Source organism: Anas platyrhynchos, chromosome 2, assembly GCF_047663525.1.
Source record: "Anas platyrhynchos isolate ZD024472 breed Pekin duck chromosome 2, IASCAAS_PekinDuck_T2T, whole genome shotgun sequence".
In the NCBI taxonomy this organism is placed as follows: domain Eukaryota; kingdom Metazoa; phylum Chordata; class Aves; order Anseriformes; family Anatidae; genus Anas; species Anas platyrhynchos.
In genome coordinates this window covers 89,966,870-89,990,224 of record NC_092588.1, presented here as the reverse complement: position 1 = coordinate 89,990,224, position 23,355 = coordinate 89,966,870, and the positions used below count along the sequence as shown (strand labels likewise).

Here is a 23,355-nt window from a genome sequence, read left to right as displayed (position 1 = left end):
AGGTCCTCCTTTTGTTTACCCCTCGGTTTGAGGTTACTTACTCACCAGCACAATACTACAGATTCCACACACACCTCCATGCCCCAGGGCGTAAGCCCACCTTTGCTTGTATCAACACTAAGAAGAAACATCTCCTAGAGGCAAGCTGCTGCATAATGTTTGGGATGATATTTCTTGCATTCACTTCCTTTGATCTGTCAAATAAAAGCCACCGCAAGAAAAAAAAATGCTAAACGCTAAGTTATTTTCCTTTCCTGCCACAATTCTGCATTTATTTGCTTTCGTTTTGATGGGATGTTTTTATCGTTCCTGAAGTAGACAAACAGCCACTGGATGCGGCCAAACAAACCACGCAAGGCACAATAAAATATTCAGCACACATGTTCACGGTCAAGATGAGACAGTAATAATAGAAAACCTGAAACCAAATTCTTCTTCCATGTACGCTGAGTTACGCTGCTGAAGTCAACTGGGTTTAGCAGTTTAATTTGCCCCCTTGATACTCAAAGCCACAGAGATTATTCCATTACTAAAAAATTTAACACCACCACAATGCAACTGCAACAGCTGAGACTTTGCAGAATAACGAAGAACATGATTCAGACATCAGAGAGAGGACAAGAAAGGAGGATTCCTCCATGGGGCAACTCTTTAATGAGGAAAATTCTCAGGCTACAGGCCCCCTCCAGGGTAAGGCACTCTTACCTGTATGAGTGAGCATGTGCCGCTGCAGGGAACTTGGCCATGAAAAGACTCGAGGACAGGAAGGACAGGGGATTTTTTGAAGGCAGTCTGAGTAAGCGTTCCTCTTCCCTCTCAGCAGCTTATCTTCGGCAGTTTCCTTTTCGTCCTCACTTGTTCCATTTCTGCCGCTTTCTTCCTTGAAATTGTCAGTGGACTGCAGAAATGGGCTGAATTTATTAGTGTCTGTGGTAGCCAGCATCTTCTCTATGCTGGCAAACTCCCCACTTGACTCCAGATCCACACCACTGCCCAATTTAGGCTTATTTTTCGTTCCTTTCTTTCTACCTCTTTTCTTAGCCAGCCCAGTGTCGGCGATGGGAGACTGCTCTGAGTCACACACCTGAGTCAGGTCACTGGGAAGGCTGGAGTCTCTCTGAACGGCGGTCACGATTGTCACTTTTGCTTTGGCGTTCCCTGATTTGTCACACCCAGTGGAGCTGCTCACTGCCTTGGGACTGGCATCCGCGGCCTCGGTTTTCAGCAGAGCAGGAGCAGAAGACACAGACGAAATGATCTGTGCAATGGAAGCCAGCGGTGGCAGCTCTTTAGTTACTGGAGGCTTTGGCAAGAGAGGTTGTGGTGGTGGTTTAGGCCTCAAGGGTCTCAGCACGGCAGAACCGCCAAGGAGAGCTGGGGAAATGATCGGGACAGTCAAATGCAATGAACCTTTCAGTGGCTGGGGATGTCTGGCAGCCCTGTTTTTCTCTGAGTTCCCATTGGTGCCGAAGGCCAGAGGACACTGCTGACAGTTATAGGCTGCATCACTGTTCCCAGAAGAAGACAGCTCTTGATTCCTGGCTTCACCTGGGACATCGCTATCCTTCTTCAGGGCTTTGGGGATGGACAGGTCAATGGGCTCCATGGAACAATCATAGAGGGACAGGGGAGAAGAGCCAAAGAGGTTCTCCTGTTTCACTTGCACAGCACTCAGGCTTTTGTTCTTCTGAGAGAAATCCAGCGGCTCATCAAAATCCATCGGGAAGTTGCCCGCAGGTTCAAGTTTGATGGGAACGTGAGATGATGTCCCAAGCAAGAAGCCGTTCTGTGGCTCCAGGAAAGGCGTGATGGGCTTGCGGTCCATGTAAGTGCTGTCCTCCAATAAAGGAGCATCTGCGTGGCCCTCCTGGGCGCTGCAGTCCACCGCCAGGATGTAATTCTCAATCTCCCTTTCCTGCACGTGCAAGTGCTGCTTGAGGATATGGTGAATGCAGTTCCTCTTGGCTGAAAAGGCTGTGCCACACTCCTTGCACTCAAACGGCTTCTTCTTCTGGCAGCCGCTGTGCGTCCTCATGTGGATGCGGAGGGCCCGGTAATGCTTCAGGTCCTCGCCACACAGCTTGCACACCGTGTCCGGGGAGCAGAAGGCATCCACCATCTCTGCGGCGTTGCTGGTGACATACTCAATGTTCTTCTCTATATCCTTCCTGGTCACTTTGAGGTGCTTCTTTCGCAGGTGTCTCTCACAATTGGCTTTAACTGTGAACGGGTAGTGGCAGATTTTGCAAATGTAAGGCCTCTCCCCACTGTGTGTCCGCAGGTGCCGGATCAGCGCTGCCTTGTCAGCCGCGATGTAGTCACAGATGTTGCACTGGTATGGGGAAATACCCAGGTGAGAACGGATATGAGCTCTCAGGACACCAGAGAAGGCGAACACCTGGTCACAGAAACGGCACGGGTACAAGACTTTCCTCATCGTTGGGGCTTTCTTGTTTGCTGCCCCTGCGATGATGGCTTTGAGGTCCCCTTCCGTCACCTCTTGCTTGATCTTGGCTTCCATGCTCAGGGGCAGGAGAGCTTCAATGATGCTGTCCTGCTCCAGCTGTGTCTTCATCTCATGCTGAGTTAAAGGCTCTACTTTGGGTTGGAGGAGCAACTGCGAGGAAGGACTTGATTTGGCTCCTGGCTGGGGGAGGTGAGAGTTGGAGGAGGACTCCACCGAGTTCTTGATCAGCCTCAGAGGAGGCGGTGGGAGGCTTGGGCTGATGCAGCCAGGGGAGGCTTGCTGGGCACTGATGAGAGGAGGAGGTGTAGAAGTTGCGACAACTGTTCGGGGCGTTACCAAAGGCTTTGGCTTCAGTGGCGGCATATGCTTGAAAATGGACTGCACAGGGACAGAAGGTGCCTTAGAAAGTGGAGGAAGACTGATCTGAGGAGGAGCGGAAGAAGCCATCTTCAAGATCTGCTGAATGTCTGCCAGTTCAATGGCAGACTCGTTGGAGATGGGTTTTACCACAATACTGCTGTCAGGCTGGATGATAAAACCCTTCTGGAAAGGCTGCAGTGAGAGAAGCTTTATGTTCTCTTTTGTAGGGGGGAGGACTGAAAATGACCCTCCCATAGAGGCAGCTTCCAGGGGAGAGAGGCTGAGCAGGCTGGTGCTGCCGGGTTCCTGAGGTAGGTTACTCTTCAGTGCTCTGAGCCGCATTTCTTGGACCTCGTCTTGTGTATCGTCCTCCTGCTTGACAGGCTTGATGTCTTTGGTGTACTGTAGGCCCAAGGATGCCATGAAGGCTTTCTGGTCTGGGTTCTCGCCAGGTGGGGTCGCGGACTGTGGCTTGTGCTTGTCTCTTCCCTGATCCATCACGTGAGTTTCTGTGTGCAGTTTGAGTGCCGAAAGCATGGGGAATGCCTTGTTACACGTCTCGCAAATAAACCGATGGAATTCGCTGATGCACCTTCGCAAATTCGTTTCACACCACACCTGCAAGACACGCAGAAATATTTAGAGTAGACACCTCCATCTGGCAAAGGCACCACAAGCTACTGCAAAACTACACCAGCTCACACTCTCTTCTAGTGTCCAAGTTAAGGAGTTTAGAGCAGCCACCACCTCGCTAGCATGGAAACATTACTACTCCACAGCCTTCAGACACCTAAGTGGTGTATCTACATTAAGGGCTGATTCTCCAAAATTTCCCTTCTATAGAGACAAACTCCTTCAGAGAGCTACTGAGGCTCTCAAATACCTTTCTACCCTGAACTGCCCTTCTAGAAATCCCCTCTCTTCATTGACAGGACGGTAGCTTCAGGGGACTATCCAGTTAACATCTCTAAGTTGGGAAGTAAAATCACCTCCATTAGCTTTGTTACTACAAAGACACTGGAAGGGAAAAAAAAAAAAAAAGCATCCAAGAAGGGAAAACAGAAAAAAAAAAAAAAAATAAACTAACATCCCTCAAAGCCCATCAATGAAACACAAAACCAAAACAAACAGGCTTTTGGTTAGTCAAGTCTGATTACATTCATTCTCCCACGAAAAATACTAAACTCACAAATAGCTTTTATGCCTGTCCTTGAAAATGATCATAAATGTTAATGTTATATTTGAATGCTACCCAGATGGCTCATATGTGGCAAATGTTCCACGCCAAAGGAGAGCACAAGTGATAATTTAAGTATAGGGCTGGTAGGATCTTTATATACACTGTACATGCTTTGTTCTGGTAACTTGTAGGTCATGCCTCTCAGCTACCCCATGCCTTTTCCTAGTCTCTTCCCCTCAAAGTTGCAAAACGTTCAAACCTCATATAAGGAATGTAGCACAGATGTATAGCAATGTATTTGGGGATGTTTCATGAAGAAGTCACTGAAGAGGTCACCCTTTTGTAAGTAAGATGATTTCCCAAAGTTTTTCATGATAAAAGTATTTCACACCACAACTACATCCTTGCTATTGTAAATTAAAATAAATAATGCCTTCCCTTCCATGTCTCCTCCCTATTGATTTTAGACGTGGAATGGTTTGAGGAAGGAGAGAACTAATAGGCAGGATGGGAAGGGCAGGGATCTACCACTACCACCATTTTCCTTTAAAATACATGTATAGATCTTCATACCAATAGTTACCCACTGGAATACTGAAAGAAAGGAAGAAAAGGAAGGAAGGAAGGAAGAAAAGGAAGGAAGGAAGGAAGAAAAGGAAGGAAGGAAGGAAGGAAGGAAGGAAAGAAGGAAGGAAGGAAGGAAAGAAGGAAGGAAGGAAGGAAGGAAGGAAGGAAGGAAGGAAGGAAGGAAGGAAGGAAGGAAGGAAGGAAGGAAGGAAGGAAGGAAGGAAGGAAGGAAAGGGTAAATATTCTTTAGATGAAAAAGGAAAGGAAGTGTCTGAAGCATAGGCAGACAGCAGTAATGTGGGTTCCACAGTGTATGGTATATCCAGCCTCTGGTTGATCAAGGTCAAGTCTTTCAATGAATTCAGAAAACAGGCACAGTATCAGCTGGTACCTTAAGCTACTAAGAACAGAGTGTACCTGAGAAATGCGGGGGAACTTCCTACAGGAGAAGTCCGTGAATCCCAAGTCATGGAAGCCTGCTGGAATTGAAGGGTTGTTCTGAATAAAAGGCTTTCCGGTGGGATCTCTGGGAAGCTGCTTGTGGATAACTGCATTATGGCGCAGCAAGCCCCGATGAGTACGAAAGGTAATGCAACAGATGTCACACCTAGAAAGGAAAGGAATAAAATAAAAATGACTTAGGGAACGCTGCAAGCATAAGGACTAACATTCGTCTCACATTAGGCCGGCCTCCGTCTGCTTTCCCCATGATACTAAGAACCTGCTGAATGGAGAACAAGGCCACAGCACGTCAGAAAACTATTGCCACAGAAAGACCATTTCAATCACAGTCACTTTCCACCAGCTTCTGGCTATTAAGTTCACTGGAAGTTCAAAGAATAGAGCAAATGAGAACCGAACATCACACGTGGGCAGACAGTGAAGTGGCAGCTAAGATTACAACCTTCTGACAACTTTCCTCATTATCCAACATAAAATATTTCAATGGCTTTATACATTTAATTTCCCCAAGTTTTTACTTAAAAGTATTGTTAGGATAAAAAACAACAACAACAAAGAACATTAGTGACAAGGAAAGGCCAAAACAGACCTAGACAGCACACAGCTGCAAACGTCTAGGTAGCACCTTTTTAACTACTACTTAAAACATGCTACTGCATACCACTCAAATTCCTGCATGTGAATTTTCCCCGAATGCACTGCCTTTCCATAAACTTCTACTGATTCTTCTCAAAGCTTTTACGAGAAATATACTTTATATAAAAGAAAAATGCATGCTTCTTGAAGGGGAGGAGGGCCAGGAGGAAGACCTGAAACACGTTCAAGACTTCTGACACTCATCTATGTCCATTGCAGACAGTGTGAGCCCCCCAAAATGCAGAAGAAACATCTTCTCCTGTCCACACAGGATTTTTCTTCAATTATCTTCACACATTCATCCAAACAAAAGTTTCCTGCGCACAGTAGACTTGCATGAAACAATCAAAGGTACTGGAAACGCAGCTATGCTCGAGGCAGCAAGGACTACGCAGCGACATTTGGCCAACGTGTCAGCAAACAAGCACTTTTAAACACCGGGTGCTTGAGCCCTGCAGCACGACAGAGCACGTCCACTCTGAACCCAACAAGTGACACACAGCTTCACTCAACACGGCTCCTCGTGGTTACACCTCCAGCCTGCGACCAACGCTTGAGTTTCACAGAAGAGAGTACCAGTGAATGTGAAGCAGACAGATTTTGTCGCTGAGAATATTATTTGTACTAGGAGTCTTTCACGTCTCTCCCCTCTTTAGTTCTCCCCATACCGTCTTTGCCTTCCACATCAAGGAAAAGGACATGTGCCTACTCATTAAGAAAACATCCTGCAATTAGAAATGAGTTCTGACAAAATCCTGAAACAACCCCCTCCCTGTCCTGTCCCTAACAAACTCCCATTGTTGTTCTTTTTATCACTACATAAACTTCCACAGACCTCTTTTATTCCCTGAAAATGAAGAGATAACCGAGTCACTCACAAAGCGATTGGACTCTGTCTCTGAGTGGTGAAAGAGGCAAGTGTGAAGTATATGTACCACTGCTTTTGTTATCACGGTACCCAGAAGGCTGGGACATAAATATTATGCACTGCAGGTTTAATCTGTTTTATCTCCCCTGTCAATTCACTCGCATCCTACCTTTTTATAATCATTGCCAGCATAGTGCTGGCATTCCTTTAAATACAGAGCCACAGCTGTTTACAAGGCAAGTGTTCCCTTAAAGAGACCTGCTAAATGTGACAGCCGTCTCTGGTGGTGTGGGGGCAATGCCGATGTGCAGCGCTGCTCGAGCACCAGGACAGCTCGCCTGGCAGTACCGCGAACAGGCAGTACCTATTCCGTGATGCAAAGCTTTCATCTTCGGGGAAAACAATAACACACAACCACCAAAACCACTGGGGGAAGGAGGGCACCACAGGGTTAGGGCAGCCACCTCAAGAACTCGCATGCTGCCGGAACAAACCCTGTTTTAGAGGTGGCGAAAAAGCCCGCTGTGAAAGCAAGCAGCGCTTCTGGCACGCTCCTCCTGGTACCTCAGCACGTGGACCATGAGCAAGCCCAGCTGCTCCACGGAGGGACACAGACCCTCACACTCTCCTTGGGAGCCTCGAGGCAGCTGCAGGGGTCCCTGATGTGCCTGGCCTCCCCTGGGCCGGTGACCCATTGTGCTGGCCGTGTCCCCTTGCGTGTGACGGGGCAGGCACAGCTACAGCGGAGGGGACTGCAGAGCTCCCTTCCTGGAGAGCCAGCACCCACCGCAGTGCCCCCAAGGGCTGGGTTGAGCAGAAGCCAGCGCTCCTGGGCGAGCTGCCAGCCCCCCAGGCACCTCGTCCATACCGCGCTCCCTGCACTGGCTGTGGCAGGCTGATTTTCAGCTTTGCTTTACCTAGGGCTCCCGTCAAAAGCTGCACCCAAGACCAGATCTTTTCAGAGCGTGTGAAAGGCCTTCGCAGTACACCTGTATCAACTATTACGCCTCAGGAGAGTAAAAATCTGCAATTTAAAAATGGTGTTTTCATGCAAAAAGAACCTCCCTCCCTCCCCCAAACAAAATCCTTATTTCTGAAAAAGGCATATGTGCTTTTCTCTCTTTCATAAAGCATACAATTAAATACTCCTCTGGGTTTTTCTCTTTCCTCCTTAGTCTTCTTTTTTTTCTTTCTTGTTGGGATCAAGCAAAAAGTCAGGAAAAAAGATTGAACTCTTTTTTTTTTTTTTTTCTCCATTTGGCCAAAACCAAGATCCTGGCTAAAAAATAAAGAAACAAGCAGATAAATCATGCCTGTCATCTCAAGATTCAGGCACTGCAGGGAGCATCAGTGCTGCCCATCTCAGCTCGGCTGGTGCTGCAGCTTAGGGAACCACACTGGAGCCATGGACACCCCCTGCTGTCCTCGTACCCCAGGGGGAAAGTGTGCCCCTTTCTCCATGGTCCTGGCACTAACACCTCCCAGATGCCAGCACCAACCCCAATAACACCTCTTTGTGAGGAGTTCAGAAAGATGGAGTAAAATCTGCCTGAGAAAGCCCTCAGGGGGAACATTTGGGGCAGCCCCTCTGGGACAGGCACCGCAGGCGAGCTCCAGCGCCCTGGCTGGCACCTTGCGCCCCAGCCACCCACCAAGGACAAAGGACATCACCGTGAAGCTGCCCCTGATGCTATGGGGTGCCACCAAGCTGCTGGCCCCAGGAGGTCCCTCAGGCCCTGCAGACCTCACTTGGGCTTGTCGTTCCAGTATGGGTGCTGGCTAATTCAGACACAGCGCCCAGTCGTCCAGCCACATGCACTTTCTTTTCTCGTGCCTTTTTGTTGAGTTCCCCCTGCTGCACCTCAGGGACTACGGGAATCTGAGTTTCTCCCCAGTGACATTAAATAAGCTTTGAATACAATTAGCACTGCAGATGTAGATAAGGACGTGTACCACCTCCAAGGAAAACTTACAGGTATGGAGCTTCAAAACTGAACTAGTTAAGGCAAGCATTGTGCTGTATTGACTAACTCGTGTGTTAATTTAAATTGGAGAAGGCTGCCATGCCTAACAATGCATTGACTGGCAGCTTTAATTTTTTTTAAGGAAGCCTAGCCATTAATTTGCCTGTTTTGACATCAGTACTATTTTCCTTCTTTAAGTAGTATCAATACCTACAATATTTTTAAATCCAGGCACACAGTTTAAGAAGCAAAGGAGAAAGAAATCCTAGGTAATATGGACATTTTTCTTCATCTTGCTTAAACTGCTTTTTAAAAAATGTAGAATTAATGTGGAAAGTCTGAAAAGTCCAGCATATCAAATAAAGCATCTGAAACATATGGTAATACTTTGCTCATGATGAACTTAAACAAAACAAAACCCCTCTCCTTACAGTTTCACAAGTCTGCCCACGTGTAGTGCCAAGTCAAACAGGGATGGTATGACTGCAAAGAACAGAGATGGGAACAGGTTCTGAGGGTGTTAGCAGAACAGGCAGAGCAATGGCTCAACACCTGAGTGGAGATAAAAGCACCGTACTTGCAAGGTAAGTTTCCAGATGTACCAAGTAAGAGCTGTCGTGTTATCATGTGATTGCTGGCATTGGCCACCATTTTCCATTCTTCTATAAATATGATTACAGAACAGAGAGGAAAGCCGTTCGCTTCCAAACAGAGATTCAATTATAAGCAAAACCTGCTGTTAGCAGCTCAGACTGCTTTACAGTGAGCTCCACTCTCAGTAGCCTTTACGTTACAGTCATTCATACCTGTATGAAGCGAGTGCAACGCTAGGATTCCGGCTTGCTGACAGAGGTGCACAAACCAAGTGGCTGAGAAAAAGAGAACTGCTGAAACACAAAAGCAGAAGCCTAAGGCAACTGCAATGACAGTGCAATGACCAGACTGACCTTGGTGCTCAGTCCACGTATCACACCAGGCGAGTCTGTTTAATTATTACTACACTGTTGCACTTTTTTTTTTTTTTTTTTGAAAATGCAGACAAAGCTTCTATGTAAAAACACACCATTAAAAAGCCTTCCATTAAAATAAATTAATATTCTTGAAATCTGTAATGCTAATTAGGATATAAAAGCATTTTAACATGCTTTAAGAAATAGTCAATCCTTTGTGCAGCTTGTTCAAGAGGCAAGCCAGGATTTGCTACACTTAGGACAAGCGGCACCTATGCAAGAGAAGTTTACATAAGTAATGCCTGTTGCCTTGCATTACACTCCCCTCTCGGCCAATTCCAATTTGCCAGCAATGAAAATAGTAGCTTGCTTTTTTTTTTTTTTTTTTTTTTTTAGGAAAAGGAAAGACATTTTAGAAAGGAAATGCAGAGACAAATTTTAAGCAAAATTCATCAGCCCTGGTTTTTATCACGGGTGATGCAGTCAAATAGCAAAGGCTTTTAATTTGATCCTTACAGATTTTGCATTTCAGTAGTCAAGATTCAAATGCCAAATAGTTATATCCATCATTCTCGCCAAGGTATTAAACACGTAGCACACTCAGCTTCATCTGAGACTTGTGGGAAAAGTGCTCTGTAGTGTTCTTGTACTTAGGTATCTGGAAACATTCACGAGTAGACCAAAACCTGTAGTCTTCACCCATACAGCTCACGAACACTGCGTTGCACACTTTGTGGGCATTAACAAGTAAAACCAAATAAACTTCTAGGCCTTATCTAAAATAAAAAGCTTGCTACCTCTTTTTCCTTTCCTGACTCTGCTCTTTAGCAACTGCCACAAACAGAAGCAAGGAAAACAAAGCAAGGATGAAACATATCCTGAGACAGAAGTCATTAATACACAGTTAGGTTATTAAATCACCTAACTCCTCCCTCTTAAATCTCTAATAGGCACCCTAAATCAATTTCCACCCTCGCTGTATATTATTCTCCTTTCTGCCTCACATTAGCACAGCTCTCCTTATGAGCAAAGGAAACTCTACCCTGACCGAAAATGAACACAGCTAGGCTCCCATCCATGGAGGGATGTGCCTACAAGTAGGCATGAGAGAAGGATGGGCATCTGCCTCCAGCTGCCTGCTGCCTGCCCCACGGATGGGAGCAGCCTCCCAGCCTCGCCACCGCCAGCCAAGCGCTGCAGAGGAGACTGATGAGGAGCAGGGGGGTGGAGAAGGGATGGTTTTAAACACATAAGGGCTTTCAAATGTCAGGTTACAGATGTATTCCCCTTCAGGAGAAAGGTTTCTTTACTTCTCTCTCACTTCTTTTGGGGCAAGGCAAGGGGAGGGAGATGAGAGAGAGCAAATTGGTTTCTGCTCCTGTGCAACCCCACCCAGGTCCAGATACTCATCTCTTTTTGGATGAAAAACCCTTCCTGGCCTCCACACCCAGGGCCCTGGGAAACAACATCCAGCAGCTGCACTAATCTCCCTCACTTGCTGCAGATGAGTGATGGAAAAGCAGCAGCGCTGTGAACGCTGCTCCTGCCTCCCTCCCAGGGATCCCTGCGGGTCCCCCCCAGCATCACAGCGTGTCCAGCCCCGAGGGGTTTGCTGCTCTCCCACCTCCTCCTCGCCCCACAACTCTTCCCCCCTCCCGCCAGCACAGAACAGGGGCAAACCCCGCTGGAACCCTGCTGCAGGTCTGTGCTATGGGGTTTGCACAACAGCACAGGGAGCCAGCTCCCGAGAGGTGCACAGGGGACCACAACTGCAGGGCTTGCTGCCTCCCATGAAGGAGGGACTTATTTTAACTTGTCCTATCTCCTGCCTCCCCACTGGACGCCTGACTTTGCTCCCAGCATATCCCGTATCTCCCTTTCATCCTCTCCCCCACAGAAGCCATGCCTGGCTGTAGCAAAAGCTGAAACCACCCTGCCAGGCTTTCTATTTATAGGGGGATGCCCAACGCTGTGCGCATTCCTGCAGCCGCGCTTTGGTCCAGGCGAGAAAAGTATCGCACAGGAGCCGATGTGGGTGCGGTATGAAGCGGGGTGCTGCCGTGCTTCAGAGACCTGTCAGCATGCCGCAGCACCAGTCAGCACCAGTCCCAGCACCAGTCCTGGGGTGTTGTGACTCCCACTGCCAGAGCACCTCAAGTGGGGTCGGCCACCAGACGGTTTAGAAAGAAGCCATTTTTGGCACAAACATCCATCTGCGACATCTTTCGACTTCCTTTGTGTGTGAGCAAAGACGAATCAGAAAAAAAGATCTCACTTTTCCCTAACACTGTAATGAACTGTCTGTGTATGTCCAACAGGCTTTAAAAAAAATAAAACTAACGCTTCTCACCAAGTCACGTAAGAAGAAACACATCTACAGGCACTTGGCTATCCTACAATCATCGACTGGTGACAACAGGGCTCACAGATGGGTGCAGCTGAATCTGGACTGCACACACTTGCCCTTATCTACATTCACAGGTAAGCTATGCTCAGCACACAGACGTGACTGCTAACACAATAAGCAGCAGCCAGTACTTGGAGAGAGTGTGCGTATAAACAAACCCTGCTCATCGGGACCAGACAGGCATGCTAATAACCCACTTTGGCTCAGCCCTCTTTCCCTCCTGTATTCCCTTTTACGAGAAGCTTTCCTCTGCAGTCAGCTTTGCATTTTACCCACTTTCTATTCTGGTAACCGAGCTAAGATATTCACCACCATGTGACACACCACACAGCTTCACATGAGAGCGTCACTCCCTGTGTCCATTCACTATCTGGTATTTTTACCCGGCTGCTCTGGACTCCCAGTCCTGTGGCACAATGAGCTCCCTGGTGTGAGCTGACCACTGCTGGGATGGAGCCGGACTTGCGCAGCTCTTCAGATGGTTCCCATCTCTCTTTTCTGAGCAGAAACTTCAGTAAGTACTTAAAATGCAATACTGGTCTGCTTTTGCAAGACAGCATACAGACAGATGCTCAACCCACAGATTTTACTTCCCCTTTTTATTTGCTCAGTAAAAGGATGCACTCACCAGCTTTCCTGCACACCCCCTCCTTTGCCTAATGGGCATTAAGAGTTGCATTGTACCATGCCATAATTTTGATCCCACTATTTACCAGAGCTGGATTTTATTGCCAACAGCTGGCTCATGGAGTTGCTCCTGCACTGAATATGCTTCGAACAGAGATCAGGATTCAGTTCCTAGTTTTTCTCGGCCAGGTACCAAGCAAGCAAGCAGTTTTCTGAGCACAGCAGAACAGGAGAGTTGGCCCAGCTGGCAATGCCACACAACTGACCCTTGTGTCTCCGTCCTTGGTTATAAGAAGTCTTGGAGCAGTTAGCACTTGGTAACTTTAGCAAATGTTCCTACATAAATGATCCTTGCTGGTAGAACCTAAAGCAATGACTAAGAAGGGAAGCGTCAGGGCTACAGAGTGCCAAAACCAAAGGTCAAGGAGTCCATGACACGTCTATGCTAGAGCATCCCCTCTCTCTCTCTTTCTCTGTATTCAACAGCTGTGCAGGTTACAACAACCTCAGAATTATCCAGCTGCATAGTAAGAGCTCAAGTTTCATATTTTGAAGTGCAAACAACAAATGAGACTTATCTATGCACACACCAATGCTTGTGATCAAGATGGAGAAGTATGGTATTTTACAATGCCACATGAAGACTACTTGTCATTCATGCTCAAAGTTGCTTCCAGTAACAGTGATGTCAACTACTAGGAAGAAAATTCTCTTCTCACCACAAACCTGTAGTTTTGGCTCACAAATAATAAAAATTGCATACAACATTTGGTTTTCAAACACATTCGCTCTTAATTTTTCAGTGTCACTAACACCCTCTTCCTACAAAATGATGACTGTGTGTAGAAAGCAATGTGTTTCACAAAATTGAAGTCAGCAGGATTATTCTGTACTACATAAGGAGAGAAAGTGAATTCCTAAAGTTGCTTAAGTAGGCATTGGCAAAAACAGGAATGAAACTTAAGGGGCTTTTTCTGGTGTTTTTTGGGGGGGTGTTTTTTTGTTTGTTTGTTTTTACATCCTGTACAATGTACTTTTACTCAGTCACATTGCTGCTCTGTACACAACTCAGTCTTGTACTAGTCTTTTCTACTGCTGGCAAAGAATGAAATAATAATCTCAGTACACTTTAAAATAAGTATTTTATTTTCCTGGGTATTTTATCTCCCCAAAACCAAAGTAGAGAACCACTGTGAAGAACGGTAACTGGGCAATGAACATGTAACATTCTAAGTACCTGGAATAATTTTGACTCAAAATCCACTTGGTTTTGACTTTACTTAAAACAGGCTGCTCACGTGCATTAGCTAAAATGGCTAGTAGGTCCAAGTACCATCCGACCACCTGACACCATGCGCTGAAGAATGTGTTGGCAAAAGGGGGGAGCCTGGTGACGAGACTGACTGAATCACAAGCTCCATGCAACATCTCATGAAACAATTTACCCACAGAGTCAAGGAAACCATTCTCAGAGCACTGATGTTATACACCTTCCTTCTGAGCAAAGCTATGTTACACCAGGCCACCGCAGCAGCATTTCCTACCTGGGAGTGTTTTCAGAAACTTGAGCTCACAGCGGTTACCCTGGCAAAACTGCAGGCAGATGACAACAAACTCCAATGGTCAGGGTGTCCTGACACTTTTCATTCCAGGTCCTGAGCTGCTCTGTTGCTGTATCTTTTACTGATCTAACTGTTCAAAACAACAGCTTTCTATGGGGGTGTTCACCTCTAGCCAATCTGACTTTACAAGTTTCAGCAAAACTTGGGTAGGCTAGTTTGAAGAACAAGGTAGACTGTGAATGGCTGTTGGTTCTTTGGAAGTTTTACAGAAGTACATTACCCTGGAGCAAGAGAACTGCTTTTGCTGTTCTTGTGAAAATATGCCTGGGATTTGGCAAGTTACGGAGCTTAATAGATCATATCACTGTTTGGACATGCTCTGTAAAAGGTCAGAAAACTTCATCTACCCTGAATCCATTCATGGCAACAGGCATCTACTGGTACTGGTCTCTAGGTCAGCTCAGTGACTGAGGCAGGCAGTGTCTTTCACACCCTGCAATGTCTTTTTTTTCTTTTCCTGTCTGCTTGGTTCCTATAAAAAAAGTCAGCAGAAACAAATCCTGTTATTGTAAGCAACACCACACTTAACGGAGTGTGATCAAAAAGTCCACCTAGCGCTCATTAAGACACAGGCTTTTACCACATTTCAAACTGTACAATCTGTCCTTGCTGAGAGCTAATGTTGAAACATGCCTCTGTGAAAGGTGGGAACTGCCATGTTATCACCACCTCCCTCCTCCTCTCCGTGGAAAGATGTACGGCCACAAGGAGCAGCGTAAATGTCTCCTTGCTGCTGAGGAAGGAAAATTAAAAAAACCTCAGCTGCTGGTACAGAGAGTACTGTAAGAAGCCTCCTGGAGGAGAGAGAGAGGAAATGAAAAGGGTATGCTCTGGTTACAGAGAAACCCAACGGAGGAATTTTACAGTGTATGTACTTTTTTAAAAGCCACACGTTTTACTTTAAGCCTGTTCCATTGTACTTGCCAAGGGAAAGAAGAGAAACCTCACATAGCGCCTCGAGAGGCTTCTCCCCAGGAAATCCTCACGTCGCCTTTGCTCGGGCTGCTGATGGTGCTCAGCGCTGCCTGTCAGGCGACCTTTACAAGCACATTACCATGTTTGACAGCAACCCTCAGCCACAAAAGTTTCCAGAGAAGTTACCCCGCTCCGCGAGGTTTCTCATTTTCCCTACTGGCTGCCCGGCGTTTCAGCGCCCTGCTAATTATATCGACGCTCAGATACAAACTCACCAAAATAGACGGTGTCCTGAGGCCCCGGCTGCAGGGAAATGGCTGTCGGCTTTACATAATCCAGGTAGGGAGGCTCAGAAAGCACCGCTGTGCGGCTCCCCCTGGCTAACAGGGATGCAGGCAGCCTCGCTGGGACCAGTTGGTGCCACTAATTGGGGTGCGGGTCCCAGGGCTTCAAAGGGACAGAGGCAGGCCGGGGGGTAATGCGCGCAGGATATGCAGTGCCGCAGCCCGCTGTCTGCGGGACAAAGGGCCCTATTCTCGCTCCCTGGAGCAGGGCACTTCTTACCGTAATTAGGAGACAAAGATGCCCGATTTGGGATTTTACATAATCGAGAGAGACTCTCCCAAGCGGGAGCCTCTCTCACACAATCGATGGATTAAGCATTGTTTATTCTGCTGCGAGTAAACAATGAGGTGCTCCCAGCTCGGGGCTTTACATGAAAAAGCCCTCCTCGGGAGGACAATGCGGGATGTCTTTTCATCCGCCTTTGAACAGCTAACCCTGCGATTCCCAGTTGTTCATTTGACGGTCTCTGGAAGGGTACGGGCCCACCCCGTGAATTAGCTGCTCACACACCCACCCAGGGGCTGCCAGACAGCCTCACCTTTCCTGCTTCTCCACAGGGACAGACGGATGCCCCGCTCCGGGAGAGAGGATGTTTGCCCTGTGGTCCAAGCAGGAAAGGCACGGCTAGGCTGACAGAGCACGGCTTATTTTTTGGCCGTGACACAACAGTTTGTGCTGGGCTACCTACGGCCGTAGCCGCAAACCAGCTGCCAGACCCAGAGCATCTGGCTCTGGGATGCACATCTGATACCTGCCTCGCACAAGTCCTGATCAAGTGACTCTAATTTTACAATACTGGCAATAAAAGGAGACCGGGGCATGTTCTGCTCTCTGCCCTTTGCTCATAACACAGGCGGTATGCTTTTTTGTTTGTTTGAACTTTGTTTAAGCAGAGTTCTTCCTCCTTGTCTTCTACAATAAGGAAGCACCAGGATTTGATGCCTTCTAACACTTTGCAGTTTGCTCCCCTGCCACAAACACACCCATACACACAGGCCTCCTGCTCTGTTATTCTAGCAACATGTTTTTTGTTTTCTTCATCTCTTTCACTCAAGAAAACAACCCTAAGCCTCACAAGAGGAATCACTTCAGTCACACTAACTCAGGGCTGAGAATGGCACACCACATTTGGCATATTTTGTTGAATCCTACAGTCTTGCAGAGCTCAGAACCAGGGAATTGCAGCCCATGCCTGCCTAGGATTTAACCCATCTTCTGTGGGATGAAAGAGTCACCTTAACAGCAGCCCTGACTGCTTACCAGAGGATTTTCTGCTAGGTTGGGCCAAGCAGACAGTGTCATTTGACTTGTCTAGACTAGGACAAAAGGTGTGTTTTAAGCCAGATAGACAGGGCAAGCTGCATCTGAGTACGTTAGCTGATCAGGGGAAATCCTGGCTTCCTTGTCTTGTCCTATCTCCACTGAAATGTCTTAAATTGCTAAACCAAACATTTGACAAAAAAAACATTACCAGCATCTAGACAAGCCCATAAGGATCAGCATCCCAGCACCACCCTTAACTCATGCCCACAGAGCCCAACAATCAACACCGACAGTCGTGGCTTTGATTTAGGGACACATTCTAGCCTTTGTTGCTCAACACAGCTAGGGGTAACAAAATCCATGTCAGGAGAAAGTTCCCCAAAAGCAGGTCTCCCAGTCCCAGCAGAAGAGTTGCATGAAGACGAACAGCATGTTTGCACAGCTGGTGTCTTTCTGCCTTGCAGCAGCAGACTGTAAAGCTGCCAGGCTAGAAGGGCATCTCTTCTGTTATCTTTCATCCAACACCCAAAGCCAGAACCCACCTCTCCACTCAGCTTCATGGCATATGGCCTAGCAACGAGGTTGTATCTTCATGGAAGCTTTAAAGTGAGGCTAACATCACGTTAAGCCTAATAATACAGCCATTTTCTCTAAAATGTCTCTGAGATAATTTTGCCATACACTTGACTCTTCAGTGGGGGTTAAATAACAACTGTTTTAGTTTTGCCCTGCAATGAAAATTTACTTGATTTACTTCAGAAACAGTGAACTTCATTTAAATATCTACTATTTGCTGGACTAAGTTTAAGGAACAGCTTTTAAAATCCCTTCCCTGTTAATTACAATACATACAATGCCTGTTTAAAAAATGGGTTTGCACTTATTTATCAAGGCTTTCTGATTTAAAAAAAAAAAAAGTTAACCTCAGGTCTGCTCCATCCCATTGTACTAAGGCAAAGTGTTCAGGAAAGAATGTTGACACTTCAAGATGTTGAATTCTGCAACCTTCTGGAAAGATCACTGGAGAGTCCAGTGTCCTAAAATACGCCAAAACACTGACAAGCTTCTGCAAATGGATAATCTGGTTTCATAAAATAGCAGCTTTTCTACGTGTTTAAACTAGACTTGGAATACCTCTTTTATATCTTCATGTATCTGGCTCTACTTTTTTTCTATGGTAAAAAACAGGAAATAAAAAAGTATCAGAAGTCCCAGGAGCAATTACTTGAACGAAAACACTAAACTGAAACACAATTAATAACTAATTTTTCCTTGTTAAGAGATGCTGATTTAAGCCAAAATCCAAAACATTCCCTAACCTCAACAGACAGAAAAGCATGATACATCTTACAAAAAGTTTGGAACCAGAAACTCATCTATCTTCACTCACTCCCATGACAAACAACAAAACTTTTATATCCAGTCTTCTTCTTTTCCTCAAGAAGAAAAATGTCATAGGTTTGTTACCTGAACACTTTTATTTTAAGCATATTTAGTTTAACTTGTTAAAATTTTGCGATGTTGGCATTTTACAGTTTCACATAACAATTGTGATGAGTTTGGAGGGGAGGAAGGGTGCTTTAATTTCCTCTAAAAACATTCCCAGCTATTAACTGGCAGATTTTCTGTATTTAAAAAAAAAAAACTTACCCCCAAAAAATTAAGCCTTCCATCACCCTTGTGACATAAGATGAGGCAGAACGGTTTAAAAAACAGTTCAAAATCACAACAGGGGACAGTTAACAGTGCAGAGGTCTGAATGACGCCTGGGTCTCTCCCCCTCCCAGCAAGCTCTCTCAGACCATCTGGTGACCAGAAATGCTCTCAGGCCCATTTCTTACCTCAGCGAGTTATCTGGATGTGTCTCCATGTGGGACTCTAGCGCATACTTGCAAAAAAAATCTTTGAAACACACTGGACAGTGATAAACGTCGTCCTCCTTCTTATCCCCTTCACCCGACTGACCATCCTCGACGACCTTCAGAGACAGGAAAAAAAAAACTCACTAGACTGAATTTTAAGCAACAAACCCAATATGCAGTCAATTCAAAGTCCTCCTCTCAAAAACATGCAGTGGGCTTCACCTGCAACTCTGCTGCAGGTGACCAGAACTGGCTCATTTCAGGAGCAGCAAGAGGGTGAGAGGCACATGTGAGAATACGCGCAACAGAAAAGGAGGCTCAGCAAGAGATGAAGCGTGCAGCTAAGTCACGGATATATCAGTTCTAATGAGAAACTGTGATGGGAACAACTTATAAACCCCTATGTTTATATACCACTGAACTAGCATTCCTCCCCCTTCAGAAAGCCAGGCGAGCTGTCAGACTAAATTATTTATGCCACTGAAATACTGCCAACTGCTAACTCAAGTGGTCCATGGAAAAGCAATGAACTTCTGCATGTTTTCTATAGCCCTCTTCTGATTACAGGGAGAAAGCTTGCACAGGAACAAGGGGATACTGAGCTAAATGGAGCTGCTACTAGTTCGCCATTTAGAGATTGTAAGTGGAAAGGGTTGAGTTAAGTTTGGCAGTCACCATACATTTTGTATAAATGACTGAAATGCAATAAAATATTTCATAAACAAAACTCTAATGGAAATGTCTAGCCTTCAAATAAATATTTTCTGGTTGCTCTTGCAGCTCAAATAATGCAGGATTATGCTACTGCAAAAGGGAAACATGCTATACATTTTTTTTCTCCAGACCAAAACAAAAATGCACTTAAGTTTTTTCAGCTTTTGAAGTAAACACTGTTTCTTTTTTAAAGTTCCAATCACTATCCTGCAAGAATACTAATAATTAAACAAGGGAAAAAATAGGGAAAAATCTATGGTAGCAGAAGAATAGTTCATCCTCTTCTCAGCTAATACAAATCATAAGCAAACCAGAAATTTATAAACATCATAGAAAAAAAAAAAGGAATTATTTCAGTCTCTGAAATTAGAAATTCATTGTTGATTTCAGACGACAAAGGAAAAACATGGTATCTTAAAATGTACAGGGCTGTAACAAAGACCAAATTTAACTATTCCCATGTCGACTGCATGAACACAGCAGCTGGAAGTTTAGGAGGCAGCCAGGAAAGCCTTTCGCTGCATGCCGGGTAAAGAACCTTTTTTGCAGGCGTCCTCTCCTCTCTGTCCATCTCAGCATCTTGACTAAGTTTCCGTTTCGAAGACAATCGCCTGCGCTTCAGCGGAGACGGGGGAGTTGTGCTCGCTGTGCTGTTTGGATCCTTCTCATGAATCTTCATGTGCCTGAGCAGGAGGGGGAAGACGACACCGTCAGCGGGCAAATAATTGGGACGGGAAGTCCGCGTAAATTTTAGTGCCAACACTCCTCCAAGGTTTGCCTTTAAAGGATCGCGGCAGAGATCCCACAAACTGCATCGTGCTTCTGAAAGGCAGCTGGGGCACGATCCAGCATGGGCTCTTTACTGCGCCCCTGAGCGTGCGGGGTGGTGGGCATAGAGCCCAGCATCTGTCCCCGTTCCCCAGCCCACAGGACGGCTCTCACCCCGATACTGCCTGGCCCCAGGAGCACCGCATCTGTCCCCCATCACCCGTGAGGCCCTGCTTCTGCCCAAAGCCACGCGGTGATCCACACACCTGGCCGCAGTCTGGTGGTGGTCAAGCAAGTAAAAGCCTGCAGCTCAGCACCCACTTTTCCCAACGCAAAAGAAATGCCCTGTCTTCAGCTGGCTCTCCTTTTTGCCGCTTCAGACCATACCCCAGATTGCATCGGTATGCCTCAGTGTCAGAACAACACTTAAATGCACTCCTATTTCCTTCTCAGCCTTAACACAGAATACTGGCGCACCCCAAAATCAGATTTCAGCTGCAAATGTGAAGTCAGGATGTATCTGCTAACACTGTTTAGCCGCAGCAGGTATGGCTTGAGAAATTCAATATTGCCAAAACGTGTTCACAAGCCCCTGTCCCCAGGACCATGACTATTTCTTGTCACAGAGGCACTGAAAAAGGGAAAAAAGATTCCACAGAGCCCACCCATCCTTCCCCCAGGTTACAAGTACCGTCATTGCAGGATGGGTCTCTAAACCCCAGCAGACTGACCGAGAGACATCTAGTGCATCTCTTTGGTTCTCTGATGCTTTGTATAAACCCGAGGGAGGAAGTGGCTCAGGAAGGAATCTCACGAATATCTGCACACCTGCCCCACCTGCCCCACAGATTGCTGTGTTTGCAGCCCAAGGAAGGTACTCTCGCCCGGTTAGATGACAGGTATTACTCCCGCGTTTCTTCTTCGGAGTACTCAAAGCTTAACTAGTGCTTTTTTAAAAAACAGATGTAGGGCCTTGAGCCTTAAATTTTCTGTACTCAAGTGCTTTCAAAAATAATCTAACTGAGGCTCCTACCTTCCTATATGCAATGGAAATTCTCACTTCTAATAGTTAGAAATAGGAGTGTAGGAGAGAGGCGTCCTTTGTCTGTGTGACTGACTTCAAAGCAGCACAAGGGAGACAATGTTAATGGCATTTGGGCACGCTCCTTCAGAAGTCACACCACCAACTCAGCTCAGGATGGTGCCATTTCACTTGACTGCACGCTATCATGTTCAAACATGAGAGAATGTTGTAATCTAAACGAGTCTCATATGTCCTCATAACTGCTTGGGTGTTATGACATAAAATCAATTTTAGTTTTGAATGCCAAGGGCATGATGCTGCAAGATAACACACTGGACCAAACTGACCCACGGGCAGAAGCTGCTGGGATGACTGTCTCCCAGCACAATGCTTTTTATTTGTTTCCTTTCACAATCTGTGAACGTTTAGATAAAGCCAACTAAATTACTGTCTCAAACTACACCCGGGCTTCTGAGGGTGTTATGTAGGAACAGCCGGCATTCAAAAGCCCCGGATGTATCAGAACCACTGCAAGATTAACATGGCTGGTCAGATGCTGCCAGCTTTCCGCTCCCAGCCTTTTGGTGGACCAGACTGAGCCCCCTGGTAACCCTCACCAGTCACATAACCAGGGGATGGATGCTGGTGACATGTGTTGGTCACACTGTGGGAGGCTCCAGAAGAAGAGAGCATCTGTGTGCAGATGTGTCTAGCCGGCTGGGTAGCAAGAGCTGCCCACGGTGGTTACAGATAAACCTGGAAAGAAACTGGGAATGACCAGCCAAAAACAAAGGATCCAATTCCAGAGGCACAGCAAAATGCAGAAGGTGGTCGGTTGGCCCTTTTTCTTTTCTTTTCTTTTCTTTGGTAAAGAGTACTTTCTAGTTTTGATGAGATCTCCCTTTTGCATGTGCCTGTCCCCCCCGGACAGAGCCAGCCAGCCAAACAGACACACAGCCTGCACGCTCACCCTTCTGGCAGCCTGGCTGACACCTAGCTAGTATTACTTGGCCAGTAACTTTTCAGAGAGGTAGAGAGTGAAAGCAGTCGAGCTAAATCACATTCACTTAGAAAACAAACAACAACAACAAACTGCTATACCTAAAGCGTGGGACTTTTTGTTTCTATTTTCTTTCCAAGTCTCTTTCTGTTGGTATCAAGTATACAGAACTTCTGTTTAGTAGCTACCCATGCAAAACAGCTTCCTCAGGGCTGAGCTATTTTCCCTGCTGTTCATCCATCTGCTTAACTCTGCCTGTTTCAACAGAGCTGCTCCTACGTGAGAGGGGTGCAATGGCACATCCAGGGTGTACCAACAGGAGAAACTGTGGAGACCTCCAGGTGAGTGCCAGTCCAGCCTGGCACCTCCGGCTGGCTTGACACAATCCATGCTAATACACCGGCTCCTGCAAGTCCCCAAAGCAGTCCACCTGTGTTTGCAATATAATGCATGCTAATAAGGCAGGGCTTGTTAATGTGGGTGCAGCACCGCAGTGACAGGGCTTTGCTACTACACCTGGCGCTGAAGTCATCAGCTGTCCCCAGCCTGCAGTTCTCCTGCCTGCATTCCCATGCACGCTTTTGCCATGCCCGAAAAGCATGAGCAGAATCCATACCCCCAGCAGGGAATATGGTAATCCCTTCATGTTTCAGCTTTGCATATTTGAAAGGAAGCAGCCTGAGCTATTGAGCTATAAACAGGAAGACACCCTGACTGCACCTTTGACTTTTACTGTGTAGGTCAAATATCACAGACAGTGTGATAGCTCCCTGCATCCAATCATTAAGGAAAAAGAAAAATCTGAAACCAAAGCAGCAGGTTCCAGAGTTCTCAAGGAGAGTTGCAACCTGTCCTCTTCATTACAGCAAGCAGGTTTATTCCTTTGACAGGTTAAGCAAGTTTCACTACATCGAGTCAAGGGTGGAGAGGAAAAAGATTACTAGAGCTACAACCCAAGATAAGCGTGAAGATAAAGCTGAGCAGTACAAAGGATAGACACAATCTTCATCTCTCTCTTTTACCTTGCAACATGGATGTCATTCTGCCTCAAGAAAACATTTATCACCCAACTTAGGTTGAACTGCAGGAGATGCCAAGTCACATCCACAGACTTTCTTTTAAAGTTAAATGTTCCCTTCACCAAGGCTCCTTTTACTTTAAAAGTTTCCTAACTAAGGGGGGGGGGGGGGGGGGGGGGGGAGAGGGGGAAGTGTTGCCTTATTCTCCTTTAGAGGAGTTTGCCTTGATTAGATCTTACATGTAACACTGAAAATGCTCGACCTCACTGTTTAGCCTGCCAAGACACCAGGAGAACAGGAACAAAGCTGTGCTTAGAAGTTATTTTCCCATTGTG

At 46.3% G+C, this 23,355-nt stretch overlaps 1 protein-coding gene across 4 annotated transcripts in view; it reads right to left on the bottom strand.

Moving 5' to 3' along the window:
• Nucleotides 1-23,355, bottom strand: part of RREB1 (ras responsive element binding protein 1) — a 131,178-nt gene that overhangs the window by 29,482 nt on the left and 78,341 nt on the right. For all 4 annotated transcript variants that reach the window (XM_038175425.2, XM_038175422.2, XM_038175423.2 and 1 more), the window contains 4 exons: nt 19,748-19,892; nt 18,475-18,611; nt 4,992-5,181; nt 706-3,445 (listed from right to left, as the gene is read on the bottom strand). In XM_038175425.2, coding sequence (XP_038031353.2) covers nt 706-3,445; nt 4,992-5,181; nt 18,475-18,611; nt 19,748-19,892 — 3,212 coding nt within the window. The remainder of the gene's footprint in view (nt 1-705; nt 3,446-4,991; nt 5,182-18,474; nt 18,612-19,747; nt 19,893-23,355) is intronic.